Source organism: Pseudorca crassidens, chromosome 19 (genome assembly GCF_039906515.1).
Source record: "Pseudorca crassidens isolate mPseCra1 chromosome 19, mPseCra1.hap1, whole genome shotgun sequence".
Lineage (NCBI taxonomy): Eukaryota > Metazoa > Chordata > Mammalia > Artiodactyla > Delphinidae > Pseudorca > Pseudorca crassidens.
The window spans coordinates 50,192,293-50,217,953 of record NC_090314.1 but is presented as its reverse complement, the minus strand read 5'-3'; the positions used below and the strand labels follow the sequence as shown (position 1 = coordinate 50,217,953).

Genomic DNA, 25,661 nt, shown 5'->3' with positions numbered 1-25,661 from the left:
TGGAATATTCTGTGATTGAGTTTTGTTTATTTATTTATTTTCTTAAAAAAATTTTTTTTAATTGGAGTATAATTGCTTTACAATGTTGTGTTAGTTTCTGCTGTACAATGAAGTGAATCAGCTATATGTATACATATATCCCCTCCCTCTTGGACCCCCCCCCCATCCCACCCATCTAGGTCATCACAGAGCACCGAGCTGAGCTCCCTGTGCTATACAGCAAGTTCCCACTAGCTATCTATTTTACACATGGAGGGTATTTATCTCAAACCTAATCTCCCAGTTCCTCCCACCTTCCCCTCCTGTGTCCACATGTCCGTTCTCTACGTCTGTGTCTCTATTCCTGCCCTGCAAATAGGTTCTTCTGTACCATTTTTCTAGATTACACACATATGCATTAATATACAATAGTTGTTTTTCTCTTTCTGACTTACTTCACTCTGTATGACAGACCCTAGGTCCATCCACTTCACTACAAATAACTCAGTTTCATTTCCTTTTATGGCTGAGTAATATTCCATCGTATATATGTGCCACATCTTCTTTATCCATTCATCTGTCGATGGATACTTAGTCCACATCCTGGCTGTTATAAATAGTGCTGCAATGAACATTGTGTTACATGACTCTTTTTGAATTATGGTTTTCTCAGAATATATGCCCAGTAGTGGGACTGCTGTGTTGTATGGTAGCTCTATTTTTAGTTCTTTAAGGAACCTCCGTACTGTTCTCCATAGTGGCTGTATCAGTTTACATTCCCACCAACAGTGCAAAAGGGTTCCCTTTTCTCCACACCCTCTCCAGCATTTATTATTATTGATGATGGCCATTCTGACTGGTGTGAGGTGATACCTCACTGTAGTTTTGATTTGTATTTCTCTAATAGTGATGTTGAGCATCTTTTCATGTGCCTCTTGGCCATCTGTATGTCTTTGTTGGTGAAATGTCTGTTTAGGTCTTCTGCCTGTTTTTTAATTGGGTTGTTTGTTTTTTTGATGTTGAGCTCCATGAGCTGTTCATATATTTTGGAGATTAATCCTTTGTTGCTTCATTTACAAATATTTTCTCCCATTCTGAGGGTTGTCTTTTCGTCTTTATGGTTTCCTTTGCTGTGCAAAAGCTTTTAAGTTTAATTAGGTCCCAGTTGTTTGTTTTTATTTTCATTACTCTGAAGAGGTGGGTCAAAAAAGATCTTGCTGTGGTTTATGTCAAAGAGTGTTTTTCCTATGTTTTCCTCTAAGAGTTTTATAGTGTCCAGTCTTACATTTAGGTCTTTAATCCATTTGGAGTTTATTTTTGCGTATGGTGTTAGATAGTGTTCTAATTTCATTCTTTTACATGTAGCTGTCCAGTTTTCCCAGCAGGCAACTTATTGAAGAGGCTGTCTTTCTCCATTGTATATCCTTGCCTCCTTTGTCATAAATTAGGTGACCATATGTGCGTGGGTTTATCTCTGGGCTTTCTGTCCTGTACCATTGATCTATATTTCTGTTATTGTGCCAGTACCATACTGTCTTGATTACTGTAGCTTTGTAGTATAGTTTGAAGTCAGGGAGCCTGATTCCTCCAGCTCCATTTTTCTTTCTCAAGATTTCTTTGGCTATTCGGGGTCTTTTGTGTTTCCATACAAATTGTAAAATTTTTTGTTCTAATTCTGTGAAGAACGCCATTGGTAGTTTGATAGAGATTGCATTGAATCTGTAGATTGCTTTGGGTAGTATAGTCATTTTCACAATATTGATTCTGCCAATCCAAGAACATGGTATATTTCTCCATCTGTTTATGTCATCTTTGATTTCTTTCATCGGTGTTTTATAGTTTTCTGAGTACAAGCCTTTTGCCTCCTTAGGTAGGGTTATTCCTAGATATTTTATTCTTTTTGTTGTGACAGTAAATCTGATTGTTTCCTTAATTTCTCTTTCTGATTTTCATTGTTAGTGTATAGGAATGCCAGAGATTTCTGTGCATTAATTTTGTATCCTGCAACCTTACCAAATTCATTGATTAGTTCTAGTAGTTTTCAGGTGGCATCTTTAGGTTTTTCTGCAAACAGTGACAGTTTTACTTCTTCTTTTCCAATTTGTATTCCTTTTATTTCTTTTTCTTCTCTGATTGCCATGGCTAGGACTTCCAAAACTATGTTGAACAGTAGTGGTGAGAGTGGACATCTGTGTCTTGTTCCTGATCTTAGTGGAAGTACTTTCAGTTGTTCACCATTGAGAGTGATGTTTGGTGTGGGTTTGTCATATATGGCCTTTATTATGTTGAGGTAGGTTCACTCCGTGCCCATTTACTGGGGAGTTTTTTATCATAAATGGGTGTTGAGTTTTGTCAAAAGCTTTTTCTGCATCTACTGAGATGATCATATGGTTTTCATTCCTTAATTTGTTAATATGGTGTATTATGTTGATTGATTTGTGTATATTGAAGAATCCTTGCATTCCTGGGATAAATCCCACTTGTTCATCATGTATGATCTTTTTAATGTGTTGTTGGATTCTGTTTGCTAGTATTTTGTTGAGGATTTTTGCATCTATGTTCATCAGTGATGTTGGTCTGTAATTTTCTTTTTTTGTGATATCTTTGTCTGGTTTTGGTATCAGAGTGATGATGGCCTCATAGAACGAATTTGGGAATGTTCCTCCCTCTGCAATTTTTTTGGAATAGTTTGAGAAGGATAGGTGTTAGCTCTTCTCTAAATGTTTGATAGAATTCACCTGTGAAGCCATCTGGTCTTGGACTTCTGTTTGCTGGAAAATTTTTAATTACAGTTTCAATTTCATTACTTGTGATAGGTCTGCTTATATTTTCTAACTCTTCCTGGTTGAGTCTTGGAAAATTGTACCTTTCCAAGAATTTGTCCATTTCTTCGTGGTTGTCCATTTTATTGGCATATTGTTATTTGTAGTAGTCTCTTATAATCCTTTATATTTCTGCGGTGTCAGTTGTGATTTCTCCTTTTTCATTTCTCCCTTTTTTTCTTGATGAGTCTGGCTAAAGGTTTATCAATTTTGTTTATCTTCTCAAAGAACCAACTTTTAATTTTATCGATCTTTGCTACTGTTTTCTTCGTTTCTATTTCATTTATTTCTGCTCTGATCTTTTTGATTTTTTTCCCTTCTACTGTCTTTGGGTTTTATTTGTTCTTCTTTCTCTGGTTGCTTTAGGTGTAAGGTTAGATTGTTTATTTGAGATTTTTCGTTTCTTGAGGTGAGATTGAATTGCTATAAACTTCCCCCTTAGAGCTGCTTTTGCTGTGTCCCATAGGTTTTGGGTTGTTGTGTTTTCATTGTCATTTGTTCTAGCTATTTTTTGGTTTCTTCTTCCTTATTAGAGGCTTTCTCAATCTTAATGAGAGCTGTGAACATCTTTACAAGGCATAGTAACTTTAATGGAGAGTTATAGTGAAGACTTTCATCAAGACCCATCTCCAGAACTGTTTGAGATAGGCTGCTTCCTTGAAACATACCTGACTAAGGCTAAGGTTTGTAGAGCGTTTGGCTCTAAATAGCTTCCCCCCACCCCCCAAAAGTATGGGAGTGTAAATGAATACATTTGCATTTACAGTATTGTCTTAGAACATAACCACATGGTGCTATAAACACTAAAGAACAGTATGAGCTTTTTGAATAGAATTGTTTTAGTCAGCATGATAAGTAGTTCAAAATATTACGTTATTTCATTCTAAAGTTTTGAATGGTGAAATTTTTTTTTAATTTTATTTTTAATTAAGGTAAAGTATACATAACATAAAATTTACCAATCTGTTTTTAAGTGTGCAACTCAGTAGTGTTAAGTATATTCACATTGTTCTGCAACCGATCTACAGACCGTTTTCATCATACAAAACTCTAACTCTATCTCCATTAAAAAACAACTCCCTATTTCCTACTACCCCCAGCCCCTGGTAACTGCCATCCTACTTTCTGTTTATTTGAATTTGACTACTTTAGCTAGCTCACATAAGTGGAATCATACAGTATTCATTTTTTTTTGTAACTGGCTTACTTCACTTAGCTTAATGTCCTCGAAGCTCTCAGATCTAAGTGAGGGCTGTTTTGCTTCTGGTTCATCTACTACCAGGTAGATAGATGTAGCCGTTTGGCATTCCAGCTCTTTGTGGAACAGTCTCCAGTTACGGCTCCACCTCAGCCAGCCCTGAACTTTGATTTCTGCTCAGGAGATCGATAAAATGAAGGTTCCAATTTGCCAGAATCATCCAATGTTTTGAGGGCAAGAACGGCTTCTGTAGGGCTCATCCCTCTGGGGTTCTTAATTCCTTTTGGCCTGGTGGTTCCTTACTCAGTTGTTGAAGCTTCAGTGCTTTTCAGATTTTTAAAAAAATATGGATTTCATTGTTAGTTGTTTTCAGTAGAGTGGTGGACCTGATGATGGAGCCTGTTTTCCCAGACACCAGACCTCTGGCTTCAGTTTGTCAATGTTGCCTCTGCCACCCCCATCCATTCTGGGGCTGGACGAGGTTAATCTTTAGCACTACTTTGCTCATGACCAAATCAGACTTTTGTTTAAACATATCTCTGGCAGAAAATCATCCTATATGACAATGTGAGCTATAGGCCCTCCCCTCACAAGACTCAAAATCAGTGTTAAAACCCACGGTCTTGTGCTGGTGGCTTTGGAAGAAGGAGACCTGCTGGGTGAGAAATGACCTTTTTTGACATTTCAATTCCTGAGGGCTTGAGATAAGGTTGTCCCTTTTTTTTTGTTTGTTTTTTTGAGCCTGGTTATAATTGAATTGAGATAGCAGAGGGCAGGAGGCTACTTTTTTATGATGCTAGCTTGACAGATGGATAACGAATTCTTATTTCCCAATCCTGTTAATCACATGCTAGCTGTTGAGAACTCAGCTTTTAGTTCCTGGTAGAGCTGTTCATGCCAGAGCACGGAAGGCAGGTACCAAGGCCAGGACAAGCAATCATAATGAGTGTCCATGACATGCTTGAGGAGGTAGATTGCTGTGGTGGCAAAGGCATCAGGACATGAGTGTCAAAAGCCTGTGTCTAGGGCTTCCCTGGTGGCGCAGTGGTTGAGAGTCTGCCTGCCGATGCAGGGGACGCGGGTTCGTGCCCCGGTCCGGGAAGGTCCCACATGCTGCGGAGCGGCTGGGCCCATGAGCCATGGCCGCTGAGCCTGCGCGTCCGGAGCCTGTGCCCCGCAACGGGAGAGGCCACAACAGTGAGAGGCCTGCGTACCGCAAAAAAAAAAAAAAAAAAAAAAAAGCCCGTGTCTAACCATCTCCCCGTCCCCTCCTCATTCAGTGCTGTGTCCTTGGACCAACCACGTAAAGTTCCTGGACGACAGTCAGGTACTTTTCCTCTTGATCTTGGCTGTCCTGCAGTGCTGTGACTTTGGGAGGGTCGGTTTTACTGGCCCCAGCCGCCAGCCATTGAAGGATGGAGAGGAGGCGGCTTGGAGGACTCCCCAGGAGGAGGAAGGAGTGGCCACTTAATGGTTTGTCTAGAACCCAAACCAGGGACTCGAGTTCCAGGACACACAGTTATCCAGCAGTTTGAGTCCTAGAAGCAGTCTTTGTTTATCCCCTCATTTGCAGATAAGCAAACAGGGCCCTAAGATTTTCTTATATTTAAAAAGTAGCAGTGCTGCTCTAGCCTCACGTGGCATGTTTTAGTACAAAACTAGTGAGGTGGAGCTAGACTTCGGTCAGCATGGATTTGAGGGAGGTTACTCTAAACCTCTGAAGCCACTGCCTGAGCCCTGGAGAAAGACATTAGCCATGGTGAGCCAGACTACCTACTCTGGCTGGCTGCCTGGCACCTAGCTCTCTATGGGGCCCAGCTCAGGAGGCCCAGTTGGCTGACACAGACCTCTGTGGTCAGGCCACTCAAGATGGCTGTTCTCTTGCTCTCTACGTCCCCAGCCCGACCTGCGCCTGCTTCACCCACACTCTGCTCACATGACTGACCTTCCTGCGTGCTTGCCCCAGGCCCCAGTTAGTGATTGTTCTTATGAAAAGGGCGGCGAGGGGCACGCCCCACTGCTAGTTTCCCTGGTAACCAATGAGCAAACCTGACGTAAGTTCCCCCTATAACTGGCCGTCTCCCGTTCCCCCTGTGAGTGAAGGCTGCTGCCATGTCCTGCCCACCGTCCACCACCCAGGTGGGGTGTTGCTTCAGAACCTTGCTTCAGATATATAAGCTTCCCCATCCGTTAAACCGTTGATGTCTCTGTAGCTGCCTCCAGGGTCTTTCTTCTGTCTTGAAGCGGGGCAAGCACAGGGCTGTAGGCCTGCAGGGTGCAGCCCAACAAGACCTTAAGACAGTCTAGTCAGAGATCAGCAGAGGTCCCTTTAACCGGCAAGCCAAGGGGGCCCGACTATGTGTTGGAGGTTTGGGCAGATCGGCCCCTGATGGCCCTTCCTGGGCAGGTGCTGAGACCACAGGCTCCTGGACACACTGCTGTTTGGCCCTGTGGCCCTGGACTGGGCCTGACTTTGCCTGTGGACTCCCAGGCCATCCCACCCTCAACTATAAAAGAGTCTCTGCACTCTTGCCTTGCTCCTCAGAGGACGACTCACACTGTTCAGCCCCCCAGTCATGCTCTCTGTATGTGCACCTGTGCCTACAGTCACTTTTACTACCAGTGAAGCAGCCTCAGAGCAGCAGAGCCTTTCAGATCATCCTTTATGTTATTAAAGCAATTTAAATAAAGCTGATTTTTCAGCCTATTGAGAATTATCAAGTACCAAACTTTTAAAATTACCTCTGTAATTTTCTTTTAAAATTACCCTTATAAAAGTAGGTGACAGTTAAATGAAAAATGTGTGTTGCGCTTGGTATTTTTCTTCTCACTAAGCCAACAAACCTGTTGGCTTTGAGATAACAGGGAAGGATTGTCCTGGACCCGAGGCTGTGTCTTTCTAGCTTGCTGCCAGCTCCTGGATTTAAATTGCTTTGTCTGATTGATAGAGATCACTCCCTTTTCTTGGATCCAATGGGGATAGGAGAGCCTGAGGGTCATGAATGAGCTTGGACAAAACTCTGTTGAAAAATTTTTATGAAAGTAATTTCTCTCAAGTATTGATACTGAAATGTGTTGTTTCAGATGTGTCCTTGTTGTGACTGGGCCCTTGAACTGTAATTCTTGTCATCGCTGGGTTATTTCCTGTTTCTAGTAAATAGTTTTTCTTGCCCACCTGCCCCAGGTTCCGCTCCCCCCCCAATCCCCTCAACACACACACAGGTTTACCTTTTCTCTTGTTGGTAGTATCAGTTGCTAGCATTTTGAACATGAGTATTTGGTGGAAGACTTAACTATAGGAGTTTTTCAAATTAAAGAAACAAACAAGGGACTTCGCTGGTGGTCCAGTGGCTAAGACTCTGCACTCCCAATGCAGGGGGCCCGGGTTCGAGCCCTGGTCAGGGAACTAGGTCCCACATGCTGCAACTAAAGATCCCGCATGCCGCTACGAAGATCCTGCGTGCCGCAACTAAGACCCGGCACAGCCAAATAAATAAATAAGTATTTTTAAAAAGAAAAGAAGAAAGAAACAAGCAAGCAACATAATGTTGATTGTCTATGGCAGATTACTTGTGTGAGTATATCAGATTGGGTTGTGTACTATCACCTGTAAACATAAGCGTAGGGTTTTAGATTTGGGAAGGACTCTTGGTGCCTCATTTAACAGATGAAGATTCTGAGACCCGTAGAGGTCTTGGCTTGTTCAAGGTCCCACAGAATCAGCTGGAAAAGGAGCAAGTGTCAGAAGCCCTATTTCCTGGTCCCAAGGCTGCTCTTTCCTCTCTCGCATGATGCCTCTCTCGTACTGGTGGTCTCCCCCGGCTCCCCAATACCCAGCCTCCATCCTGGACATGGAGAATAGACCCATGTGTCAGGATACACCATGCCTGTGCTCATCTTCATGCCTTTGTCCCTTCTTTCTAATCACACCCATTTAGCCACAACCTACCCCTCAGTTTAAAAGAGCGAGCGGGTGTCCTACCATCCACGCTGCTCTCACCCTCCTCAGAACGCCTGAAGGTCACTCCTCAAGTGTGTTTTAGCTCCTTTGACGGGGTTTCTTTCCAGATTGTGTTCATTTCGCTCTTGTAGGACCTGTCATGATGCCTTGTTCCCAATAAATGGGCCGTAAGTGAATAGGGGAAGATGTAATGCACTGGGTGTCACAGGGTGCGCTTGGCTTCTTTTGTTTTTCTGCCCAGCTTTTCAGGTGTCTGTTTTCGCTCCAGCAACTAAGCTCCTGAAGGGCAGAAAGCATAGCCTCCATGTCTCTTGCCCTAGCTCTTAGCAGAGTTCTCAGTTGGTGGTGGGTTGCAGCATTGAGACTTCATTTTCCTGCCCTTTGATTCTTGGATTCAGTTTAAAATACAAGTTTGCTTTATCTTGAAGCCTCAGAAAATGGCCATGTCTTCATGGCTGCCTATATACTCTGGCCTTAGGGTACCTACCATTTGGGGAATAAAGAAGCTGACAGATCACAGCAGTTAGTTTACAGATTTCGCTTACCACCCTTGGATACTTTGCTCCTTATATGCAGTGGCAAGATATATGAGCAGTGGTGGGAGACGCAAAAGAATTGTTAGGATTGCTGTGAAAATTGCAATGAAAGCAGTAACCCTCCAGGATTAGCTTTTTATAGCTGGAAAACCACTGGTGAAATTTTTATTCCAAGATCCTCAAAATCACCAGGATGCTGCATTTTAGCCTGTTGGACTTCTGGAATAATACTGGTAGCAACTTGTGCAGGTCTTTCAAGCCTTGCAATATAGAATTACTGATAGAAATGAGCCAGTTAAGAGGGAGGAAACGATGAGTTAGATGTTGTGAAGGAAAACAGATTGTACGGGGTTTATAACACTGGTTTGTAGTTTGCTCATAAAAGAGAATGCCTAACTGGAATTTATCTGATGAAAATTAAACCATTAAACCTGCTCAAGTAAAAACAGTGGCCATCTGCCAAGTAAAACCATAATCACCATTTAGAAGTGAGCTTCACCTGCATTCCTGTCCACACACGACAGCATGTCCCGTGGAGAAACCGCTTTCTGACTTCTGGTTTTCTCGCTGTTTTCACAGAGCCTGAGCCCTTGTGAAGCCGGCGATGACAAGTCTGAATGGTCGCCATGCCGAAAAAACCATTGACATGCCAAAACCGTCAGCCCCCAGAGTGCACGTGCAGAGGTCCGTGTCCCGAGACACTATCGCCATCCACTTCTCGGCATCCGGGGAGGAGGAGGAGGAAGAGGAGGAGGAGCTCAGGGAGTACCTGGAGGAGGGGCTGGACGACCAAAGCATTGTAACGGGGCTCGAAGCCAAGGAAGACCTCTATCTTGAACCCCAGGGTGGCCATGACCCCGCTGGCCCTGACGCCCAGCTCATCCTGGCAGACGGACTGTCCGTGTCCCCTGCCATCTTGCCCGTCTCCGAGAACACTGCAAAGCTGCTGGAGCCCCCTCCTGCAGCAGCACAAGTATTAAGCACGGTGCCATTGGCTCTGTCCCCGGGCTTGTCTTCGTCGGGGCCCTTAGCTAGCTCTCCCAGCGTGTCGTCCCTTTCTGAGCAGAAAACCAGTTCTTCCTCCCCGCTGTCCTCGCCTTCCAGGTCTCCCATCCTCCCTTCCAGTGCCTCGTCCTCCACCCTTTCCAGCGCAAAGCCCTTCATGAGCCTCGTGAAGTCCCTGTCGACCGAGGTGGAGCCAAAAGAATCCCCCCACCCGCCACGGCACCGGCACTTGATGAAGACGTTAGTCAAGTCTCTGTCCACCGACACCTCCAGGCAAGAGTCAGATAACGTGTCGTACAAGCCACCCGACTCCAAGCTGAATTTACACCTGTTCAAGCAGTTCACGCAGCCACGAAACACAGGTGGAGATTCCAAAACTGCACCCTCTTCCCCTCTGACGTCGCCTTCCGATACACGCTCCTTTTTTAAAGTGCCCGAAATGGAGGCGAAAATCGAAGACACTAAGCGACGCCTTTCCGAAGTCATATATGACCCTTTTCAGCTTTTTAGTAAAATTATAGGGGAAGAAAGTGGCAGCCATAGGCCCAAAGCCTTATCTTCAAGTGCTTCAGAGCTCTCCAATCTGTCCAGCCTGAACGGTCACTTGGAAAGCAATAACAACTACAGCATCAAGGAGGAGGAGTGTGACTCCGAGGGGGAGGGCTTGGGGAGCGACCCTGGCGTCCCCAGGAGTGACCACCCCCAGTCGTCCGAGGACCCTGCGAGAGAGGCAGAACCGAAGAGTTCTCAGGGGAGCAGTCTGAAGGAGGTAGGCCTGAAGACCGGCTCTCTGGTTCTTGAGAGGTGCTCTCTGTCTGCCTTGGTGAGCAAAGAGGATGAAGAGTTTTGCGAACTGTACACTGAGGACTTTGATTTGGAAACGGAGGGAGAGAGTAAAGCTGAGAGGCTCTCAGAAGTCCCTCTCAAGCCAGAGGTGCTGGCGGACGATGGCACGGCTCTGGACAGTGACCACGAGGTGGACTCGGCCATGCAGCACCCCGAATTGCCCGTGAAGACGCTGGGCTTCTTTGTCATGTGTGTCTATGCGTACCTCATCCTCCCCCTCCCCCAGTACGTGAGTGGACTCTTTCTGGGCATTGGCCTTGGATTCATGACTGCAGTTTGCATGATTTGGTTTTTTACACCACCAAGTGCTCGTAAATATCACAGATTACATAAAAATCTACAACACTGGAACCCAAGGTCTCTGGATATCAAAGAACCCGAGATACTGAAGGTAAGCCTCTCCGCAGTAGCTGGCTGGCATCCAGCCTCATTTTGGATCTGACTTTATTCTTTTAGTTCATTGTCACAGGTTTTTGCCCAAGCAGTGTTTTTAAGACTTCGGGATCTGTTCATTCTCCAGGCACCCAAGAGACTTGTTCGGTAAACCTCATTCTAGTTCAGGTTTTGCCAGTTCACCGTGTGGTTTTTCAAGGCTCTCCATGGCTCTGGAGAGTAGCATTTCCATCCAGTTTCCATTCCGGTCTCTCTCTAAATTTGCCAGGGATTTGCTACTTGCTCAGGATTCGTTATAGCTGAGTCTGTTAGGATTAAATATTGTTGAGACCTCGGAGCAGGGTTAAATACTCTTGGAATGCAAGAGAAGGGACGGAGGAAGAGAAGGCAGACTAACGTCAGGGGTGGGCCGCTGCTGGCACTAGTCTTTGCTCTGCGCACAGTGGGGTCTGGGCTCGAGAAGGAGGCATTACCTTCCCGTGCACGTCAGATCTCAGGATTTGAGCCTCCTGAGGGGCGGCCGAGGCAAACCACTAGGATGCAGAAAGAAACTACTAGAACTTCCAGTTGTGTTTATTTCTGCATATTTAAAAAGTTTCTGGTTGTTGTGTGTTTCACAGTATACACCATATAGAAGTACAGCTGTAGCTTGTATAGGTCATAAGTCATAGGCACATACACACTTCTTTGTATATATATTTTTTAATTTTGGTAAAATACACCTAACAGAATTTACCATCTTAACCATTTTTAAGTGTACAGTTCAGCAGTATTATATTTAATATTCATTCACATTGTTGTACAGCCATCACTACCATCCAGCTTGTAAAACTGAAACTCTAAACCCATTAAACAATAAGTCCCTATTTTCCGCTCTGCCTAGCTCCTGGTAACCACCGTTTTACTTTCTTTTTTTTTTAATTTTGAATACTCTAAGTATGTCATATTAGCGGAATCACACAGTATTTGTCTTTTTGTGACGGGCTTGTTTCACTTGGAATAATGTCCACAAGGTTCTTACCTGTTGTAGCATATTGCAGAATTTTGTTCCTTTTTTAAGGCTGAATAATATTCCATTGTATGTCTATACTTACTACATTTTGCTTATCCATTCATCTGTTGGTGGACACGGGGTTGTTTCCACATTTTTGCTATTGTGAGTAATGCTGCTATGAACGTGGGTGTATAAACAGGTTTTCAAGACCCTGCTTTCAATTCTTTGGGGTATGTACCCAGAAGTGAAATTGCTGGATCATATGGTAATTCTAATTTTGATATTTTGAGGAACTGCCGTACTGTTTTCCACAGTGGCTGCACCATTGTACATTCCCACCAATAGTGCACGAGGATTCCAGTTTCTACACATCCTTGCCAACACTTGTTATTTTGATAATTTTTTTATAATTCAAAGCTTGTTTGGTTTCTCTGTTAATAGGTTTGTCCTCCTCTCTGTTTAAATGAGTGCTCAAAAAATGGCACCATGATCTCTATTACAACACAAAAACGAAAACAAAAACCCCACAACAAAACAAGGGGAAGAACTCTCAGGGTCCGAAATACTGTTTGTCTTGTTTTGTTTTTTAATTTCATAACGTTTTTTCCTTATTTAAAAAAAAATGCACTATCAATGTTTAAAAAACCACAGAAAACCCAAAGGAAAAAGATATTCTTTATCACACTAGTGGGAAGGAATTATAGTTAATATATAATATATACATATATGTACATATATATTTGGTATATATCCTTGTTTTTTCCTACATTTCTGCATGTATGAGTACATCTATCACACACATTCACACTCATGCACTCTTTTTGTTTTGACTTAATGGGATCATATACAGGCGTATCTCAGAGATATTGCAGGTTTGGTTCCAGAGCACCACAATAAAGCAAAATATTGCAGTAAGGGAGTCACACGAATTTTTGGTTTCCCAGTGCATATAAAAGTTATGTTTACACTATACTGTCCTCTGTTAAGTGTGCAATAGCATTCTGTCTAAAATAAACAGTGTATATATCTTAATTTAAAACTACTTCATTGCTACACAATATTGTAAATAAACTATACTTCAATAAAATAAATTTTTTAAAAAAGTTATTGCTAAAAAATGTTAACCATCACCTGACAATTCCGGGTTGCCGCAAACCTTCAATTTGCAAGAAATACAACATAAATGAAGCTTAGTAAAGGGAAACACAATAAAATGAGGTATGCCTGTGTTTTGCAGTTCAGTCTTTTTTTTTTTTTCCCTTTCACATGGCAATATGTTATGAGACTGTTTCTTTTTTAAGAGAAGCTGGTGCTGAATCTTGAGGCTATGGCACACTTAAGCTTAGCATTAATATAAGAAGTGGAGCAAAAGTGACTCATTATGCATGGTTGCTAAACTTTTTTGATAGGGTGGTGCCGTGACTACCTGAATTACACGCCCTCTAAGGAAGTTAGCGCTAACTTTAGCAAAGAAAAATGGTACTTACATTAACTCCAGTGCCTAATAACTGACTGCAGTATTCAGTTTAAACTGGTTTGAGCTCATAATTGTCTTGAGAAGATTTTACTTTTAATCCAGTCAATCTTTAATGCTGAGTCCAATTTACTAAGTAGTCTACTGATTAATCAGGAACTTTCTACCTACACAGAGGATGACAAAGTTATAGCACAGTGTGGTTGTTTTGATTTGATCATTGAAACAGTAAAGGCAGCACTACGATGCTGAGCACCGACAGAGGGCTGGGTGTTGGGTATATTATCTCATTTAATCCTCATCACAACCCTTTTCAGTTAAGTTGTGTGCTCATGAGGACATGAAGGCACAGAGAGGGAAGTTACTTGCCCAAGGTCACGTAGCTAGTGAGTAGGGGAGCCATGCAGGACTGATTCTTTCCTTTCTTTCTTTCTTTCTTTTTTTTTTTAAGGAAGGTGTTTCGCCCTTGATGCCTGGGATAAATGTGGTTTTTTGTTTCTTTTTTTAATAAATTTATTTATCTTTGGCTGCATTGGGTCTTCGTTGCTGCACGTGGGCTTTTCTCTAGTCATGGCAAGCGGGGGGCTGCTCTTCATTGTGGTACGCAGGCTTCTCATTGCAGTGGCTTCTCTTGTTGTGGAGCATGGGGTCTAGGCGCATGGGCTTCAGTAGTTGTGGCATGCGGGCTCAGTAGTTGTGGCTCATGGGCTCTAGAGCACAGGTTCAGTAGTTGTGGCGCACAGGCTTTGTTGCTCCACGGCATGTGGGATCTTCCCAGACCAGGGCTCGAACCTATGTCTCCTGCATTGGCAGGCGGATTCTTAACCACTGCACCACCAGGGAAGTCCCAGGCCTTGGTTTCTTTATAAAACGGTTCTGTGAACCTGTTTCTGGGGGGAGTTGAAAGAGTCACTTTTTGAATATGGCTTGATTCCAGGGATTCGTCAGCTGGTTTGAGTTATTTTCTGTGCATCTGATGCTATTTAGTTGGTTTTTTATAAAGGATATGATGCAATTCTTGAGGGCAGGTATGGAAAAAAATTTTAAACATTCACTGATATAGGAGGCTATAAAACCTCACTCTGTGATAAAACTCTCTAGTACAGAGGCCTAGCCCCTTGATCCTGCATACTTCCTGCCCTAAGTAGACTACATCTGGAAGCCCATGAACCAGTCAGGCGGGGAGCTTGGTGCTCGGGACTGTTTTAGGAGACCATGTGATTTTAAACCTCTGAACCATATAAGTTCTCATCGGTGGGCCCAGGCAGTCCTTGCAGCCTGGACTGAGAGTCTGGTTCCTTTATTGGCTTCATAAACAATTCAAGGAGCGTTGCAGTTTTGTTTTGTTTTGTTTTTTTGATGTGCCTTCACATGACAAGGAAAGGGGGGGAGAAAAGTAAAGCTTTTCTGTACTTTATCCAGGTGATTTTATTATTCCTTCCATACTGCAGACATTTGTGTTTACAAATGACACTGCAGCAGTGATGAGTGTGTGGGCTGGTGAGCCAAAAAGACTACTTTGCAGCCAAGTAGTAACTCTTCTCAAAGACTGCTGTGGGGTTGGTTAGGCCTCATGGTACCCTACCACCTCCCCAGTAACCCCACCAATCAGCAGCTCTACTGTCTGGAATAGAAGCTGTCGAAGCCTCTGTGAGGCCAAAGAGCTGTCACAAAGTCCACAGAATAACTCTCAGAACCTTCTCCAAAGCCTGCTTCTTCTTAATGATGGGAATTCATAGCTAATACGAAGCAGCAATTAGGAGAAAGATGTTGCCACCTGCATTCATAATAAAGTGACATGTGAATGCATGAAAGCCGGGGGAAGACCAAAATGTTAGGAGAAGCTAATGGGACTTACAGCATGGGGGCCTGGGTAAGTTAGCTCCTGGCGGGGCCTTGTTTGTGCCACTGGGTCCAGGGGCGGCATTGTGAGCAACACCCCTAGGTGGTAACCTTCCGGGGGTTTTACTTTGGGTGACTAGCTAGATACCCTGAACCAGGAGCCCTGGGAAAGAATGTGGGAGAATGAGGCATTTAGAGTCAGCATATTGCACTTGGGGTGTTTGCCTTGCTGAGTGTTCTTAAGCAAGTTGGTTGCTCTTTCTTTTCCAAGAATGTACTTGTCACATGACCAGGAGTATACAGTCAGTCTCCATATCCTCAGGTTCCCTGTTCCCATACTCAACCAACTGCGGATCAAAAATATTTGGAAAAAAATTCCAGAAAGTTTCAAAAAGCAAAACTTGAATTTGCTGCATGCTGGCAACTATTTGCATAGCGTTTACATTGTATTTACAACCATTTACATAGCGTTTACCCTGTCTTAGGTGTTATAAGTAATCTAGAGATGATTTAAAGTATATGGGGTGAGGGCACTTTGCTGGTCCAGTGGGTAGACTGCATGCTGTCAATGCAGGGGGCCCGGGTTTGCTCCCTAGTTGGGGAACTAGATCCCGCACGCATGCTGAAAGTAAGAGCCCGCATGCTGCTACGAAGATCCCACGTGCTGCAACTAAGGCCTGGTGCAGCCTAAATAAATAAATATTTAAAAAATAATAAAGTATATGGGGGAGGGCTGTGCATAGTTTTTATGCAAATACCACACCATTTTATATGAGGGACTTGAGCATCTGTGGATTTTGATATCTGTGGGGGTCTTGGAACCAGGCCCCCTTGGATGCTGAGGCACGATTGTATTTAATTCAGTGCCGTTCTTGCACACTAAGTTTCCACATGTCTATAATGAGAAGCTTCCTGAAGATTTCAAAAGGTTCTTGGGTTTATGTTTGAGTGTATGACATGTAGTTGTGAATTACATTCATGAGTAAATTCTTTATCTCAGACTTATAAACCACCTGCAGAACACAGCAGTAGGGTGTTGGTTTCAGGAGTGACGATGTGTCTCTTTTTGAAAGATATGGCCTAGAAGGTTGACTAATATTACATTTACACCATTGCAAAACTAACAAATGAATTTTGGAGAACTTTCTTTCCTTAGCTCATGTCATGTTTAGATATTTAATAAGAGGGATAGGTTTTTATAATAATTGCATTCCCTAAATACAGGCTGTGGTTTTGACATATAAAAGAATACTTTTTAGGGAGAACATTATCAATTTTGAGAATAAATTCTAACTTGTAAGTTTAATCTCAATTTCATGCAATTCTTTCTTTTCAGAAATTAGAGTGAGCAAACTTTAAGGCAAAAACAGCCTCATTACATACAGCCAAAAGAGACTCACTGCATACAGCCAAAAAAGGTTGCTCTTTTTTGGTGTTTTATAATCCTTAATACAATGAGTACAAGAAATTAAAAAAAGTATTTCTTTCCATGTTGTACTTAACTGAAAATATCCTGCCCTTCTAATGGGTCACTTAAGTTTCTGTGTTTGGCATTTATAATCATGGCTATTTCCCAGTGCCCCTTGTTGCTTAGGGGAGTTTGTCGGGTGAGGTGTTTCACTGCAGACACTCTCACTTGCAAGCAGGTACCCCATGTTTTGAGTTGGTTGGAGAAGCAACTGTGGGGAAAATGCTTCCAGAATTACACAGGAGCAATGGTAAGGATGTCAGGTGGCCCCAGCATGATTTTTTTCATCTTTTATTTTTTAATGTTTTATTGTAGGGGATTTCAAGTATACACAAAAGTAGAGAGAAGAGTATAATGAATCCCCATGTATCCAATACTCAGCTTCAACAATTATCAACATTTTGCCAGTTTTCCTCTTAACCTATTAACTTACGGCATGGCTGAACCGTAATTCTGGTCCACCTATAGGTAACTGCAGTTTGTAGCATCATTTCCTTGGGAAAATGCATCCTGAATTCCAGCTAGCTATTGGAGGACCATCCTTTCTGGTTTTGTTCCAGGTGTCATCTATGGAGTGAAGAGAGAGGCTGTGAGCATTGTGGGTCTGAGATTTCTCAAATCATGTTTTTTTTGAAAAGTAAAGTATTAATCATGAAAAAATATCAATGCTATATACCTTTTCACTTCTAAATTTTATATGTAATGTGTAAAGAAGATACAAAATCCATCGAAGTTTGTTCTTATTGTGCAATAATTAGCCTTTCGTTTGCCATCCCCCCAAAGACAAGGAGATTGTAAGCAAGATGGCCCCGGGGCATGAGCATGTTGTCATGTTGATGCCCCAGCGGCTCTTGTGAACTCTCTGATTCATTCTGTTTCTCCTTTCAGTGGTCTCCAAAATGGATTGCTGAAGGCACGATCCAAGAAGAAAATATTAAAGTTTCTTTTTGTATATATTTTTACTCTTTTTATCTATAAGAACATAAAAAAGTCTTGCTAATATTTAACATACAGATGACCATATGTTGACCTTTGGTCAAAATCCTTGGAAATTATTAAGAAGACTGTTTGAAATATGGATTTACATCCATTATCATTAACAGTGAGCCTCACCCTAAGTATATATATTGAGCCTTGACGTGTCAGCTGAAGATAGTACAAAGCTGTCAGAAAGCCATAACTAAAAGTTAGTGAAAAGGCTAATTATTTCATTTTTTGCTCTTTATTTCTGTTTTTTAATTTTTATAAAAGCTGTATTATATTAGAACATGTATATAATTTATAAATAAATGTCTACATTCTGAGTATATACTCAAAAAAATTTAACTGACAGGATATGTGATCTAAAGCTGATCTACTAATTTATTTGCTTGCTGATCTATTTTATAATTTCAACACTTGTTAATGTGATTTAATATTTATCATGTATTCACATAACTCAGACCTTGCTTATTTTATTGGTTCATCTGATATGATGTTGTTTTTCTGTCTAATTAACATGCTTGTTATCTCCTACCTCCACCACTGTCTGCCAAGTCACATACCTGAATTTACAAGGTGCTGCCCTAAAGGATAGGAAAAACTAGGATAAAGACCATTTTCCCAGGCAGAGACTGTGGCTTAAGGCCTGACTCCAGTGTGTCTGGTGACACTACCGTGAAGGTGACCTTGAAGCAGGCAGTTGGAGGATGTGGATAGTATTGATGCTGGCGCTTCCCTCCTTTAATGGACTTTTTTTTTTAAGATACTGTCTTCAATCAGCATTTATTTTGAATGTTGACTATTTGCTTGAGGCTATCATTCATAGTGTGAGTTCTGTCTGTAGGTCTGTCTTTCATGGGTAAAGTCAAATTAGCATCTAAAGTTCTGTAAAGTTTAGTAGACTGTTCCTGCCGTATTCTCTAAGTCCATGATCTGTGATATTATGTTTTGACTGATGACTCCGGTTCTAAACCATTAACACATCAAAAAGGGTTTGAGCCTGGCAAAGAGAAAGGCCTGCTTATGTTTTAGTTTGGGAGACAAAAGAAAAATAATCACACTTCTGTGTGATTTTTCAGAGATGTTTTTCAGCGGCAAGGGACCTTGGGTCCTGGCTCTGTTCTTATGTTTAGGAGTTGCTCCTTCCCTGATAGAGTAGATGAAGGAATGATGCAGGGGATCTGAGTGGCAGGGGCCTTGAGGCCAGCACAACCACGTGACAGGAGGGTGTCAGCCCAGGCACCCCATGCACTGAAGATAGAGAAATCCCCATTGCGTCCTCAGGCCAGAGGGATGGCGCATTTCTCTGGTCACCTCAGCATCAAGCTGACGAAGAGAGCATTGGCCTTGACCTCCTGATTGGCACTGTAACTGAAAGTGAGCACAATAATAGTTCTTCCAGACTTTATTATTTTGCAAAAGGTTAATTGTAGCTTTTAATCTTTCCAAGTATTAAACGAGTCCCTTTATAGATTGTGGTTTGTTCTTTCAGCCAGACATGGCTTCTAAATCCAGCGGAGAATTGAAGAGAAACCCCTGACCTTTTACAACTGGGATCACAGGACCAGTCTGTGGGCCAGACAGCTGCAGCCCAGCTGACTGCGGTCATTGTCCCCCAGCGGCGGGCACTGTCTCTGTTTTGACAGTTCCAGCGTCAGAAAGAAACAAGGCTTGTCTGAGACGCTCTAGTGTGGGTTGAGAGCATCTCTGAGTTCTTTAGTTGAGTTGTTGAAATGGAATGAGTTGCTAACTGTATCTGTACCTCTTTAGACCCACCCACATAACGAAACAAAGTTGGAGAAAGATCTTACTTGGTAAGGAATTCAGGGTGAAGACTTTTAGAACAGCTGCGCAGTGGACAGTTGGTCACTATTTGGGGAACACGATGAAGACCTTGGAGTTGCTGCACTGCTCACAAGATTGGATATTTGGTCGCTTAGGTGTGGAAATTCCATGTGCAGCTTAACCCAGGGAGTAGGTCAAGCCCCAGGTGAAATTTAGCTGATTGGTAGTATCCAAAGGCAGTCAGGGGACTTCCCTGGTGGTCCAGTGGTTAAGATTCCATGCTTCTGCTGCAGGGGCTGCAGGTTGGATCCCTGGTCGGGGGACTATGATCCCACATGCTGCATGGGCCACAAAAAAAAAAAAAAAAAAGCAATCAGGGTTTGCACTAGGTAATTGCTTCCTGCAAGGGCAACCTGGATTTGAGTCAGTAGGGGTGCATTAGGGGGCAGAACAGGGAACTCGGAGAGCAGTCGTGCCTGGCCACCTGTTGGCCTGAGCCTCCCAGTGGCCAGTCTGCATCCTGGATGCCTGACAGTGTGGGTTAAGCAGCAGCTCTTGTGATTCTCTCCGGGTTTCCTATCAAAGCTTGTAATGTTCCAGAAAGAACCCTACGTGGGAGTCAGGACACCTGGGCTCTAGTCACAACACTGCCCTCTCCTCTATAGATAAGAAGTGGCTAATTCAGTTTCTGTCCTGAAAAGCTTTAACAATTTTTACTCTTCGTTGTCTTTCTGAGGTTACTTCTTTTCTTGTTCTGTGCTCCTTTTTTTTTTTAAATTTTATTTATTTTTGGCTGCGTTAGGGCTTTCTCTAGTTGCGGCGAGCGGGGGCTACTCTTCGTTGCGGTGTGCGGGCTTCTCATTGCAGTGGCTTCTCTTTGTTGCAGAGCACGGACTCTAGGCGTGCAGGCTTCAGTAGTTGTGGTGTGCAGGCTCAGTAGTTGTAGCATGCAGGCACAGTAGTTGTGGCTTGGGGTCTCTAGAGCACAGTCTCAGTCATTGTGGCTCGCGAGCTCTAGAACGCAGGCTCAGTAGTTGTGGCACATGGGCTTAGTTGCTCCGCGGCATGTGGGATCTTCCGGGACCAGGGCTCGAACCTGTGTTGCCTGTGTTGGCAGGCAGATTCTTAACCACTGCACCACCAGGGCAGTCCCTGTTCTGTGCTCTTTGGTGCAATAATAATTTGGTGTTTCTCTTCAGGAACAGGGACCAAGTCTTCTATTTCAAATAAGCCCTACAGTTCCCTGTGCTTAGTAGGATCTCAGCTCATTCCTTTGCTTCTCTCCACCTGTGCAGCCACAACTATACCTACAGGCTGTGATGAGCACACCAGTCTGTCCTACTTACTTGTGCTTTACAGATTTTATTTAATCCTCACAGCCACCCTCTGAATTAGGCTACATTTATGTATTCAGTTGACAAACATTTGTTACAACTGTGATTGTCTTCTGGAGTTTGTAGTTAAGTAAACCAGGCAGTTAATGAATACAGTGATAGGAGGAAGGTAACAGAGAACTGAGCCTAGGTAATCAGGGAAGCTTCCGAGGAGAAGCGTCATCTTTGCCGTGACCTGAGGGATGACCGGGAGTTAGCCAGACTAAAGGTGGGGCTGTGCTGTGGAAGTGGGGTAGGAGCCTGGACCTCGTAGTCAGGCAGACTTGGTTTAAGTCCCAGATTTGCCACTCCACAGACCACTTTTTTTTTTTTTTTAACCCCTGTCTAAGCAAATCTCTTAACCTCGCTCACCGCTTTCCTCACCTGCAAATTCTTAGGGAATTGGCAGAAGTAAAGGAGATAATGCATGTGAGAGCCAGGATCATAATGTGAGCTTAAATGCCAACTATTATAACGAATATTAATATCAGTATTTTAAAAATCATATGCATAAGATTTGTTCCTTTTCTATATGCAGACTGTACCTCAACAAGGTACTGTTATCGTGGAGAAAGTCATTATGGCTTGAGCAGAGTGGGAGGTGGGGACCAGGGAGGCATGAAGCTGGGAAGTAAGGTGTGCAGGACCCTTTTACAGGTGAGAAAACCAAGGGTCTCAGGCTAAGCATCATCCAACTAGGCGGTAAGTGGTCAAGCCAGGATTGGAACCCAATTGTTTCAGACTCTGCAGTTCTGCTAATGGATGTGGGTTGGCTTCAGTGCCTGTGTTTGGACCAGCAGCCTTTCATGTAATCAAGTAAGATCAAGGATCCAGTCTCACTGAAGCTAACAAATGATTGTTCACAATAGATGTGCAGTTCAAATCCTGATTTGTGAGTTGTATTTATTTGGTTTTGGCAGCTGTGGACTTTAGCGTCCGATAGATTTTTAACACAGTACCGCAGGAAGGAGGAAATGTGAAGATAAAAGGGAAGGAGAACCCACAGGTGCCTTTGTGTTTGGAGCTCAGCCACAGGTGATTGTGAAAGGATGGGGGTTGGGAGGAGGAGGGTCAAGCCAGCTCCAATCCCAACTGGAAGAAGGGAGTTTGCCGCCCATCGGGCTTTCCCAAGGAAAAGCAGCTCCTGGATTCTCTTCCTAGGCCTACCCCTGCCTCTCACCACTGTCTCCTCCAGTGGGGCAGGCAGGGTCCTGTGGTTTTGAGCTGTGGAGGACTTGAAACTCTTCTCCATGTTCCTGGGAATCAGGCTAGTGTTCTAGTGTTCTTGCAGCTTGGCCCGTGGTAGAGGGTGACCTGTCCCTGTCAGAGCTGTCAGCAAAGAAGGACAGCCACATCTCATCTCAGAACTGTGGCCATGCGGGCGGACACAGGCTGTGGCCCAGTGAGAACTCTGTAGAGGGCTCAGGTGGTAGCTCAGGCTGCTGGGTCAAGAGCCTGGCTTTGTGGCTAAAAACCAATCCCTGAAGCACTTGGAAACAGTTGCTCTTGTTAACCAGATGTAAGAATTTGATGAGGAACAAAAACTGAGCAGCTGTTTGTTAGACTAGTGCAGAGTGATGGCTCTTCACCTGAGCAAGCCTGTAAACGGATGAGCTGATGCAGGGCTTGTGTCCCAACACGTGTGCCTGTGTCTTGTCTTTTTTCTACTAAAAATCAAAGGAATAAGCTAAAAGTGTTATGTAAGTTTGTTCACAAGTTGAGTATCTTTTAATGATCTTATAGAACTATAAGAGTTTTAAAAACTTTAGCCTTTTACCTAGATTACTTTTGTTCTTATTCCTGAGTTTTTAATATTTGATGTTAGCTTTTTAAAGGGGTTTTGAATTTCTAAAATAGAATGTTTCACCTGGAAACAGGTTTAGATTATCTTCTCATTCAATTAGGTAAAGCACCTACTAACACTGCATAAACCTGCATGTATGGAAGAGGAAAGAGGAGGGTTTTGACCATTCTGGTTGAGCCCAGTGTCTAGGTCTGAAAAGCTGGAACCCAAGAATTGGGCATGGGCTGTCTAGTAGAGTAGACACCAGCCACATTTGGCCATTGAGCAGTGAAGTGTAGCTAGTTTGAACTGAGATGTGCTCTGAGTGTAAAATACATAATGGATTTTGAAGACAGTACAAAACAAAGAATGTAAAATGTTATTAATAATTTTTAATATTTATTACATGTTGAAATGATAGTTTGGATATATTGGGTTAAATAAAATACATTGTTAAAATTAATTTCACCTGCTTTTTTCTTTCTTAGTGTGGCTGCTAGACAGTTTAAAACTACATATTTTCATGATGCACATTTATGGCTCATGTTGTATTTCCATTGGATAGTGAGTGCTTCCCTGAATAATTCTGCATTTTCTGACTTAGGAAAGAAAAAATGAAAGCAGTTGGATAGAAACAATCTTTTATTCCTAAATTTCTCTTAATTCATAAATCAAATAATTAATCTGTCCAGTCGCAGGAGTTTCGAAAAGGGGAAATTCTCTAAAAATTACTCTGTTTCTCAGAGGCTGTCTTATTATTTAAAACTAACTTAATAGTATAATGCTTGTCTTTTTTTCCCTTCAGCCTTTCTAGTCTGGTGGTGACTGGATGATAACTGTAATGTTGGGAATTTTGTCGAAAATTCCAGAACCATGTTAGTTCTATTGCCTTTTTTTTACGTCTACTATAATCTAACATAGCTGGGAACTAATGAAAAATATTTTTTATGGAGATATTATTGCAGAAATGTTTGTCGTATCAAATTATGATTGTCATAATTCAAAAGTCATTAAATAAAGGGTGAGCATCTCAGCTAAGATGTTGTGATGGACCCACAAATGTATCACACATATTCTGTATCCTCAAGTAGCCTCTGCTCTAGCCAGGAGGTATACATTCAGAGTGAAATGACTCCAAAGAGCAATCCCAGGTGGGGACCATATGGCCAAATGGCTTACAAAGGACACTGATAGCAAGTTGCTATTTTAATTTCATAGTCGTACCTTGACCGTTAGAACTTCTTAAGCACCAGTCCCTCCTTCCCTCCCTCCATGGATTCTTCTTGGTTTTAGTAGCACTGCATGTGAACTCAACCTGGCCTTGAGCATGGCTCTGAAGCAGCCTAGAAAAATCAGATCTGCTGCAAGTTCTCTATTAATCTAGTTGCCTTTAGAACTTTAAGCCTAGTAAACCTGTTATATGTAAGAAAGTATTTTCTGCAACCAAATTGGATAAAAAGAGAACTGTGGATTATATGTCAGGAGATGTTTAGCGAAAAATGTTTGTGTTTAAAAAGACAAATAAATACATTTATAGAAAACTCTACCCAACAACAGCAGAATGCATATTTTTTTTAGTGTACGTGGAACATTCCCCAGATAGACGATATTCTGGGCCATAAAACAAGTTGAAAAGAACTGAAATTATACAAAGCAAGTTCTCTGACTATAATGGAAGTAAACTAGAAAACAATAACCGAAAGATGTCTGGAAAATTCGCAAATATTTGGAAATTAAACATACTTCTGATTAGCCATGGGTCCAAAGATAGTCACAAGGGAAAGTAGAAAATATTTTCAATTGAATAAAATTGAAAATACAGCAAATCAAAAATTGCAGCTGATGCAGTGCTTAGAGATAAATTAATAGCAATAAATGATTATATTAGAAAAGAAGAAATGTTACCAATATCAGGACTGAAAGAGAGGACATCACTACAGACTCTACAGACATTAAAAGAATAATAGGGAAATATTACAAACAACATTATGCCCAGAAGCTGGATAACTTAGATGAAACAGACAAATTTCCTAATAAGATAAACTATCAAAGCCCACTCAAGAAGAAATAGATAACCCGAATAGTCCAATAGTAACTAAAGAAATTGAATTCATAGTTTAAAACCTTTCTACAAAGAAAACTCCGGACCCACATGGCTTCCATGGCAAATTTACCAAACCTTTAAGGAAGAAATATTAATTCTACACAAACTCCTCCAGAAAATAGAAGGAACACTTCCCAGCTCATTTTATGAGGCTAGATAATAATACCAAAAGATACTGCAAAAGACTATAGACCAACTTCCTTCATGCACTTGGACAAATGAACAAAGCACTAGCAAACCAAATTCAGCAGTGTATGTAAAGGATAATAATAGTGTTGTGCTGGTAAACTGGCTCTCCGGTTGGTGGGGGGAGCCCTCTTTGTACTGATTTCCATGGTGTAAATCTCCCACCATGGCCAGTTGCAAGTTACCAACGTAAGGTCACTGAATGTGGAGTTGGGAAAAGATGTGTAGAATCAGCTCTCATGAGCTGGTATAGTCCAGCTTCAGCACGTCATGACCCATGCATAATCTTCCCAAGAATGCGAACTGTTCAACATTCAAAAATCAGTGAACGTACTTCACCATAATAACAGACTAAAGAAAAAGACAAAAAACTGTGAACCAAAAATCATGCTTAGTTCTATACTTAGCAAAATAAGCCCACCCAAACTGATGCTCCAGCAGCTCAGTCCACTTCAGGCCTCACTGTGCTCTGTATCGCTTGTCCCCTGTTTTGCTTCATTGCTTTGATCATTGCTGTTTCTTTACAAACACCTAGATTACACTCTCTTCCCATGGCCACTGCTTACTCATCCAGCATTTTTTAATAGATGCAATGACTCATTGGGAGGAGGGTGAGATATTCCTAGCTCATGCAAAAGATTTACTGAGGTGTATAAATCCATATAATTGGCTCATAAATTTCACACACACACACACACATACCCCCAATGATAAAGAAGCATGTTTGTCCGTTTTTATTTCCAATAACACACTCAGGATATTCTTTGTGAGGACTTTTTTTAAATAGTTACTCTAGTGGGGTCATAGGATGGTGAAATGAAGACCAGTTCTTCTCTACTGTTTTGGGAGTACCCTTGGGTCAAGAATGTTGTTGTTGTTTTTAAACGTCTTTATTGGAGTATAATTGCTTTACAATGGTGTGTTAGTTTCT

General features: G+C 42.3%; 1 protein-coding gene across 5 annotated transcripts in view; it reads left to right on the top strand.

The window, feature by feature from the left end:
• The window catches only part of TEX2 (testis expressed 2), a 107,429-nt gene that overhangs the window by 38,342 nt on the left and 43,426 nt on the right, over positions 1-25,661 (top strand). For all 5 annotated transcript variants that reach the window (XM_067714119.1, XM_067714120.1, XM_067714117.1 and 2 more), the window contains one exon: positions 9,076-10,738. In XM_067714119.1, coding sequence (XP_067570220.1) covers positions 9,101-10,738 — 1,638 coding nt within the window. In that variant the 5' untranslated portion in view covers positions 9,076-9,100. The remainder of the gene's footprint in view (positions 1-9,075; positions 10,739-25,661) is intronic.